Source organism: Heliangelus exortis, chromosome 1 (genome assembly GCF_036169615.1).
Source record: "Heliangelus exortis chromosome 1, bHelExo1.hap1, whole genome shotgun sequence".
NCBI classification, from domain to species: Eukaryota; Metazoa; Chordata; class Aves; order Apodiformes; family Trochilidae; genus Heliangelus; species Heliangelus exortis.
The window spans coordinates 41,242,881-41,252,453 of NC_092422.1; the positions used below are offsets into that span (position 1 = coordinate 41,242,881).

At 40.1% G+C, this 9,573-nt stretch overlaps 1 protein-coding gene across 2 annotated transcripts; it reads right to left on the minus strand.

Moving 5' to 3' along the window:
- Nucleotides 1-346: 346 nt before the first annotated feature.
- COMMD6 (COMM domain containing 6) lies at nt 347-8,976 on the minus strand. 2 transcript variants are annotated; one of them, XM_071741224.1, is made up of 7 exons: nt 8,872-8,976; nt 8,187-8,245; nt 7,554-7,619; nt 7,164-7,240; nt 5,767-5,935; nt 3,855-4,007; nt 347-2,637 (listed from the first exon to the last, which is right to left on the minus strand). In XM_071741224.1, the coding sequence occupies exons 1-7, from the start codon at nt 8,912-8,914 to the stop codon at nt 2,605-2,607; spliced, it is 600 nt and encodes a 199-aa protein (XP_071597325.1). In that variant the 5' UTR covers nt 8,915-8,976; the 3' UTR covers nt 347-2,604. The 2 variants fall into 2 exon arrangements, with proteins under 2 accessions (XP_071597325.1, XP_071597317.1); XM_071741216.1 differs by having other exon boundaries at nt 1,561-2,806; nt 8,872-8,975.
- Nucleotides 8,977-9,573: the final 597 nt, after the last annotated feature.

The window sequence follows — 9,573 nt, forward strand, 5'->3', positions numbered from 1 at the left end:
ATTTCATGCAGGAGGCTTAAAACAAAATAGAGAACATCTGTTACCTATATGTTTAATGACTGCTTGTGGACTTAAAAAAATATTCACGTTATACAATTTTGTATCTATCAACAAGTGGAATTAGGAACAGGCAAGGACATATCATCTGGTTTCTGCTCTTACAGACAAACAATCCAACAGCCTGTTTGAACACGTTAATATTGCTACCTTGCAAACTGTTAGGGTTTTAGTTTGGGGGTTTTTTTTGTTTCGCTGTTCTTTTGTTTTTTTTTTAATAAAGTACTTAATTATTCCATTATATTCCAGTATAGGAATTCCTACTGATAGACATCAGGACAAATCTCAGAAGTACACAGACAATTTCTGATCACATCTCCTAGATGTCCATAAATGTCTTTGAAAATTCTCACACAGTAAAGTGGCATAGCACACATGTCCAGGCACCTTCCAGTCAGAGTTACAACATGCTGAAGTTCAGGGACATTTTAAAAATATTAATAATTATTTCTACAATATTTGACTTGACAGAATCTAATGTGGACTTTTCAAAGGCTGACAGCTTTCTCCTTTTGGTGATGGACCAAGCAAAAATGGTGACAAAGTTTCCTTGTTACCTCCCATTATCTACTAAGTTGTTTTACCACATGATTAAGTAAAACTTTTCCATCCAGTTCCAACAAAGGCACAAGCATTTCCAGCTGAATGAAGAACTTAAGTGCATTAGAACCAATGGAAAGTATTGGTAAGGCTCCAGCTTTACCAAAAAAGTATTATTTTTTTGAAAATCTCACATTGATGTAAACCAATTCATCCACTAGGCAAAAGCATGACAATGTTTTCCAGTCACAGCAGCCATACACTCCAGCTTCTACAAACAAAACAAAAAAAACAACAAAAGGAAAAAAACCCCAGATGCTCATATCACTTTTCCACAGACAGAGAAAATTTTTTGCACTGTGTTTGGCCCCAAGCCCTTTGAGACAGACCAAGGAAAATGCAAATGGAAAGTCTGTCCCTGAGACTATTTTGTGACATTCTATTGAAAGGGTCCCAGAAAAGAGCAGCCTGGTCTCCCCAGCCACAAAACAAATACCTTGAAGTTCAGCAGCACAATGAAAATATCAGCCAGATCAATGGCCACAGCCCAAAAGTTTTACTATCTTTTGTTAAAGCCAACACTGTTTCACTCATTTGGGCTTCCAAGCACTGTTTTAATGCACCATGCATAATACCCAGATGGCAGGGGTGTAGGTCTCTTCATTGAAAGGACTGCAGTGTATGCTGCAGTTTCTTTTCATGACAAAAGAAGCACACATAGCCTGTACCAATGACTTTCAGACAGCTTTTAAAAAGTTAAAAAAACCAAACAAAACAATAAAACCTAAGTGGGTTAGAAAAGTAGATGTTATCACTAAAGGTGGCCTGAAAACACTTGAGGATCTATCCTAGAAAAACTTATTCTCAGCCTCTACCATTCTGAAGTTGCAGCATAAACTTCAGTCTGCTTATCAATATGAATTGTCTTCATATTCACTTGCTCTACTACACCACCAGCACATCTTGAAATGCAACAGCATTGGTTTTATTACATCCCACTACATTTGCAGTTTGTGTTTTATTTATGGAAAACTCAATTAAAAAAAACCAAACACATAACAAACCAAAGGAGAGCATGCAAGCACAGTGGATTTATCACTTGCCCTTTGGAAATGTTCCCACCTTCAGAATCAAATCAAAAATTTTGCTTGTTAGGACATCATCTGAGTGTGTGCAACACAGTCCAGTGGACCCTTGTCATTCAGTACTAGTAAAGAAATCTTGCTGACTTTCAGTGTGGTCCTTTCTCTGATGAGCTTGGCTGACACTCCAGCCTGAATGTTCAAGTTTCCTCTTGACTTCTCTGGTTCAGAGCTTGAAGTGAGGCAACTATATCAATATTCTAATTTAATTACAAGGCAGACTGCTCATCAAACATCAAGCAGAGTGACACACATTAAAGCTGGATTAATTGCAAAGGCAAAAATATATTAAAATGCTTTTGAATTAAATTCACCTTTCTACCCTTATTTAAAATTAGCCTCTGGGCTTCATTTCAGAAAATAAATTGAGTATCCAGAAAACCTTAGTGCATTAAGTTTTTATAAGGCCAGGTGGTGGGAAATAAGCCAAACAAACAAATACATAAATAAATAAGCTGTTAGGACAAGTATATTCTCCAGTTATTAAAAGATGACTGAAACCTAGGTCTGCAGGTACCTGGAACTAACTACTTGACATTGCTGTTCTTCAAGAATAAATGTATGCTTGTTATATGTAGCTTCACATAATTGTTGAGTCCAAGTGCATCTCAATATTACAGACAGAAATTGTTAACATGGGAGTTACACTTCTCTCAGTATCTTCCCAGTCAATATTTTCAGGGCTCTTTCCACACTCTGGGGTTCAATGAGCAGTTTCTTACTCCTGGATATTAGGAAGTCTACAATGATGCCTTCTGCACACATCCTGATCCTTTGTCTACCAGGATGAACAAAGCTGAAACGTTTTCAGCTTTGTTCACAAACACTGCAGAGCTGCTTCAAGTACTCAAAAGTGAAGAAGTGTTCACAGCAGTGCAAGGAGGATGCTGACAAATTCCTGTCAAAAAGACAAGGATACATACCTTGTTGAACAATGGCACTTTATTCCCTGTGCAGAATGGAAAGGTTACGTGATCTAAGTCTGTCCAAACTTTCAGTGCAAATAGGAGTTCTTTTCAAACTGTTTCAAGAACAGCTGCCATTTCCTTGAACTGTCTGAAGAAATTCTAAAAAGCAAGAGTTAAGATAACTTTCAGCTGCTTGAAGAAACGCTCAAAATTTAGTTCAAACTAGCACATTAGACAAAAATCACAATTCACATTTCTCACATTCCTTCTTTCTTCCAGCTGTCATTTGAAGCTTGAACTGAGAGTTTCTGCTTTTTGTTTTGTGGGCTCGTTGGCATTTGGACATATTCACTATTAAATCTACAGAGATGATGCCTTATTTGCATGTGTTTGCCTACTAATAGGAGCAGATATGAAAAAAGCCAATGAAGTAGGTCACACCCCAACAAAAACCAAACCAACTTCCTCACACAAATGTTTTATTCCCTGCTGACACAATCCAGTTGTCTCAAACATTGCACCAATTTCTTACAGCCATTGAACAGCAGATTTTATATTAAAGAGGTTTCAAAATTAATACTATTTCACAAACCCTAAGGATCCAGAATATCCTTCTCGAATCCCTGGCAGTCCAACTCCAGGGATTTATTTAGAGACTTGTGAAATATTCTAAGTGATGCAGTTGCCCCTTAAACAGGAACGGCAACAGAAGTGCCACAATTATACAAAATTAAACAAACAAGTTCACAGATTTAAGAGCCACAATTGCCACACAGCAATTAAGAGCCAGTGGTGGAAAAGCAGACTGCCCTTATTTCCTGATCTTTAGTCAACGTTAGGCTTAACCCAAGTTTTACATCTTGAGGCTGGGGAACAGTTCCATAGCCTTTGAATATTACCTCAATTTTTACTAAGGCAGAGTGACAGCTAACAGTAAAGAGCCAAAACTTCAGTTTTTGGCTTATTTGTAAAAAAAAGATTAATTACTGCTAAATTAACATTTTCAGGTAAGTAACAAAAACCTCAATCCTGTAACTACTTTGCTTCAGTTTTTTGAGTATTTAATGCTTCATCTTGGAATGACTGTATCAGTGAATAAGCAACACAAAGGTATGCATCAGGGGATACAGTTACTCCTGCACAACAGGCTCACTGAGAAGCACAAAGTCAGTCAGTGAGGCTGAACTGAGTAACCCCAATTACAGACCTTGAACTGTGGGATTGACATTTCGAAAGATTTGTCTGTTATTTGTCCTGAAGGGTCTGCCACTCTTAGTGTCACTGCTACGTAAGGAAACCTCAGAGACCTGCAGGTGTCAGAGCTCATTGCAACTCCCAGCTTCCATTTCATATCTACAAACTGCAAAGGAAAACATTGGAAACTGTTAAAGGAAGATCTGTCCTACCATTGTTATTCTGTTGAATAAGTGTTTTACAGACAATACAGGACACCCAGAGCTCACACCTAAATGGGGAACAAATATACACCTACAGATTGTGAAAACAAAATCCTGATTTTAATAGTGAAAAACAATGTGGAATTTAACAAGTCTGAGGAGCTGGGTCTCTTCAGCTTGGAGAAGAGGAGAATGAGGGATGACTTCATTAATGGTTATAGATATGTAAAGGGTGAGTGCCAGGAGGATGGAGCCAGGCTCTCTTCAGTTATGTCCAAAGATAGGACAAGGGGCAGTGGGTACAAGCTTGAGCACAGGAGGTTTCACATAAATATAAGGAAATTTTTTTTCCACTGTGAGGGTGACTGAGCACTGGCACAGACTGCCCAGGGAGGCTGTGGAGTCTCCTTCCCTGGAGACACTCAAAGCCCACCTGGACACGTTCCTGTGTGACCTCCCCGTAGGTGACCCTGCTCTGGCAGGGGGGGTTGGACTCAATGATCTTTTGAGGTCCTTTCCAACCCCTAACTTTCTGTGATTTCTGTGAAGTTACTTGACTAAACCAGTTTTCCTTATTCACATTCTGTCATTAGTCAGATAAAAACCTCATAGTGCACAAAAATTTTATAGTATCAATAATGGAAAACAATTAAGGTATCACATAATGCTATTTCAGCATTCATCATAAATATGTTTCAGGTAAGTTATTTTTAATGTTTTTTGAATGCTAAAAAGGCTTCTTTATTAAGATCTGTTGAAATAAGAAATGAATAGTCATTACAAGCTAACTATCAAGCCTCAGACAAAGATTGTTTTTTCTAAAGCCATGATATTTTAAACCATTGTTAGAGAAAAGATCTTACAGTGCAAATATACTGTGTCATTTTTAAATTTTTTTAAAGGAATGCTGTAAATTGACAGAAAGTATCTTTTAAAAAAGTTATCACTAAGGGAGACAGAATAAACCAATCAAGTGCTGCTATTTCCAAGTCTAAAGCACAATTCAAATTACATATAAAATGTTCAGCCTGGAGAAGAGGAGGCTTAGAGGAGACCTCATCACTCTCTACAACTCCCTGAAAGGAGGTTGTAGCCAGGTGGGGGTTGGTCTCTTTTCCCAGGCAACTCTCAGCAAGACAAGAGGGCACGGTCTCAAGTTGTGCCGGGGGAGGTTTAGGTTGGACATTAGGAAGAATTTCTTTACTGAGAGGGTGATCAAGCATTGGAATGGGCTGCCCAGGGAAGTGGTGGATTCTCCGTCCCTGGATATATTTAAAAAGAGACTGGATGTGGCACTCAGTGCCATGGTCTGGTAACTGCAGCAGGAGTGGATCAAGGGTTGGACTTTATGATCTCTGAGCTCCCTTCCAACCCAGCTGATTCTATGATTCTATGATAAAACAGACTTACATGAACAGCTAATACAATTGTCTCCCACACTGCCACACACCTTCCCTAGTAGTACTACAAAGCACTAATTTTTAAAGAAGTATGAAATGTGACTGCCACCCAAACAGTAAAATTAGAAAACTGTTCAGCGTTTAGACAAGCTTTACTGTATATGTTTCTTTACCTGGATAAATATTAGGCAATAGAGATTATATATACACATATATGAATGAAAGCTTTCAGCAGTCAAAACACCACCATGAGCACATCATACAATGTAGCACTGACGTTTCTGAGGAGTTTAGCTCAACTGCACTTCTGTTACTTAGTTACCTGCCCCACTGAGGCCGTATTTCTGGCATCTTCTGAGACACTGATGGATTTGCCCTGCTCATTCCATACATGTCGAATAACTTGAAGTGCATGTTTTGGCAGGGTGCTGACTGCATTGCCCAAGGTGATGACAAGTTCTTCCGTAGAAAGATTGTTTCTGGCTGCAGTGCTACAGGGATATCCAAAGAACACCACAGCAGATTCATTTCCCACAGATTTAATAACATTTCTCACTACCCCAAATAGGCAATTTTTAATTTCTACTTCATTTATTTATGTACTTTCCAGCAATTAAGCAGACTGTGATTTTTATTTTTTTTTTTTCAGAATATTTTACTCATCTTTTGCATCCACATGCAAAGTCAACATAACTTGACTTTTGAAGTGTCTTAATATACAGACAAGTTTTGCTGGGCTTGCACAACATGCAACATTAAAACAAAAATAATCACAGCCTCCAACTGCTGTTGCAAAATGCATAAATCTATGACAGATGTGTGCATAAAGCAGTGAAACAACATTATTCCTTTAGAAACAAGGCAGTTTAATTAAAATTTTAGGAAAATTAATCTAATTATTACCAAAAGGCAAGTAAGGACCTCTAGGTAATAGTACCATTGATACGAGCAGGAGCTAAATGATGCAATAAACCCTCAACTGAAAACAGCAATCTGGAGGAAAATTGCTACTTGATTCCCTCTACAGAAACAGGTAAAAGAAAGAAAAAAAAAAATCCCCTCTAGGTTTATCCATGCAGATCCACTGCTTTTAAAAAGACAGTAACAAAGGGGAAAAACAGTTGATCTTTCAAGTAGCATGGTCTAACATAACTTAAAGCTTTAGTTTACAGAGGGAAAAGTAGCATGTTAAATTTCTACTGTCATATTAATGTTACATAAAATATTTAGTAGGTAGGTACTAAAATCTTTAGATAGTCGGTACTAAAAGAACAAGTAAGACCTTGAGAATTTTTTTATGAAAACAGAAAAACTTAACACCAAAACAACAGCTACAAATACTAATTAAAACCTTGAGCTTTATCACTGCAGAGTTTTAACACTCAAATGCTGGTTTCTCATCTCCAAGAAGTTACAGACTTAGCTTAGAACTGAGCTTAACTTCCTCTTTTATTTTACCAGTTATTCTAAAGCTTGCAGATCATATAAATATTTACTCTCTTTTAAAAATTTTTATCTCAATAAGTGTGACTACATGATAAATAACTACACATAACTAAGCCAACAATTTTTTTGCATATCAAGAGTTCAAAACATTTGGCCCTTTACTGAATTAGTTCATTTTATACACACATTTAATCTACTTTTTAATACCCCCATTAACTTGGGGTAAAGGGCAAAAAACCAGACATGAGGCAAAGTAAATTATTTTTTGCTTACCTAAAAAGAAAGGAAAAAATGTTAGCTATTTTTGCCAAGTCACCAGCATTAATCTCAATCCCAGATGTTTGAATTCTCTGGAAATTAAATGTTCAAACAATTACAAATAAAAATTATGAACAATAAATCATGCATTAATTAAAAAGTCTTCATACACATACGCACACACATATAAGGAAAGAAATCTGACTTGGGGAATGTATTTAAAGCATTCACAGCTAATATACTTGCTTATAAATGCTAGTAAACACATTTAGTGCTTACTATATAAGTAATATATACATATATATTACTATATTATATATACATTGTGTGTGTGTATATATATATATATATATATATATATATATATGTATAAAAATGTAAGTACCTTCATAAGTACAAACTTACCTGACACAGCTCAGCTGTATTTATACCTGGGATCTCATGGTTCAGATGTTGAATTATTTGTTCACACTGTAAAGAAAGCAAGTTTGAAAACATTCTTATAGATGCATTACTACCCAAGACAAAGCTAGTCTGAATACTTGGAGATCACAAAACAAGGAAGAAAATTAGCTAATGCAAAAATGGACAACAAGAGGGTGCTTTAAAGGCAGAGTGAAGAATAAAGTCATTGAAATGACATCACATCCATGAAAAGCAAATATACTCAGCCATGACTTCAGTTACTACCATACTGGCTACTGCTACTACACACATCATTTTTCATATTCATTGCACAGTCATCCTCCTAAAGTGTACACTAAACAAGATAAATATTTTCTACACAAGCTTGGTCAGTATTGCATGTAGATAAAAGGAAAAAAAATTAAAAATCTTCTACGATAAAAGCATAAACTTAAATCAAGCCCGTTGCTTTTAGCAGGACTGGCCCATTTTATGAATCATGTAAATCTAGGTTACCACATATCTAGGATTCCCTTTGCAACAGAGAAAAAACAGAAGAGCTTAAACAAAAAGGTTTTGTAAAACAAAAGATGGACAGAATTCCTTCCACATCTTATTTATTGATCAGCTTACCAGTTCTGCAAAAAAGTCTTGAGGTATTAAACTAATCTTATCTGCTGTGCCACCAACATCTGAAAGAAACCCCACAAGCCATAGTTATCATAAACTGTTACAGTAATAAGCCTTATCTCTCTCTGCACAATTCCTAAGTCATTGTGCATGCATTTACCTTAAAAAAAAAGTTTTTTTTTCAGGGAGTTTGTCCCGAATCGCATTAACATAACCCGCTCAGCATCCCAAATAAAACCTAACAGAAGCGACTCCGGAAGGTCTCAGAGCCCCAGGCTAAGCCCATCCAACGCCACAGTTTGACAGCCCCGAGGAACTCTCTGGGCCCTGTGGAGCAGTACCCGCACCGAGTCCCTCACAGCTCCCCGGGATACCGGGAATGCTGGCATCGGTAGCACAGGGCCGCCAAGGCTACGCTGCTACATCCAGGCCGCCTTCCAGCAGCGAAGCCCCCCCAGGAGACCCAGAGGGAGTGCGGGAAGGTCCCGCTGGCGAACCACGGGCCTCCGCCAGGACCCACCGGGACCAGCTCGCCCCGGGCCCTGGGTGAGGCGGCTCGGACAGAAGGCCCCCGCTAAATTTTCAAGAGGGGGACAGCGCCCGCACCCCCGGCCGGCCGCGCTCCCCGCCGCGCTCCGCGGTCCCGGGAGGGCCCAGGTCCCCCTCAGGGCCCCTCACTGCCCCTCACCCAGCGCCGCCAGGGCCCGCACCGCAGCGGAACCGGCGGCCATGTCACCGCGCACCCGCCGGGGACTGCTTTCCGGCACAGGAGGCCGAGCGCCCTGATTGGCTCTGGGCGAGACCAAAGCGAGGCTGGGGCAGAGGTCTCGCTCTTATTGGCTGCCGGGCAGGGCGCATGCGCACTGCTCCGCCGCGGAGTGGGGCGGGGTGGAGACAGGGAGGGAGGGAAGGAGGGAGGGAGGGAGGGAGGGAGGGAGGGAGGAAAGGAGGAAAGGAGGAAAGGAGGAAAGGAGGAAAGGAAGAAAGGAAGGGTGGATAGATAGATGGATGGACGGAGGGAGGGATAGGTGGATGGATGGATGGATGGATGGATGGATGGATGGATGGATGGATGGATGGATGGATGGATGGATGGATGGATGGATGGACGGATGGAAGGATGGATGGACGGACGGACGGATGGACGGACGGACGGAAGGATGGATGGACGGACGGAAGGATGGACGGACGGACGGATGGAGGGAGGGATGGGTGGATGGGTGGGTGGATGGATGGATGGATGGGATGGATGGATGGGATGGGTGGATGGGTGGGTGGGTGGATGGATGGGTGGATGGGATGGAGGGAGGGAGGGATGGGTGGGCGGATGGATGGATGGATGGATGGATAGATAGATGGATGGATGGATGGATGGATGGATGGATGGATG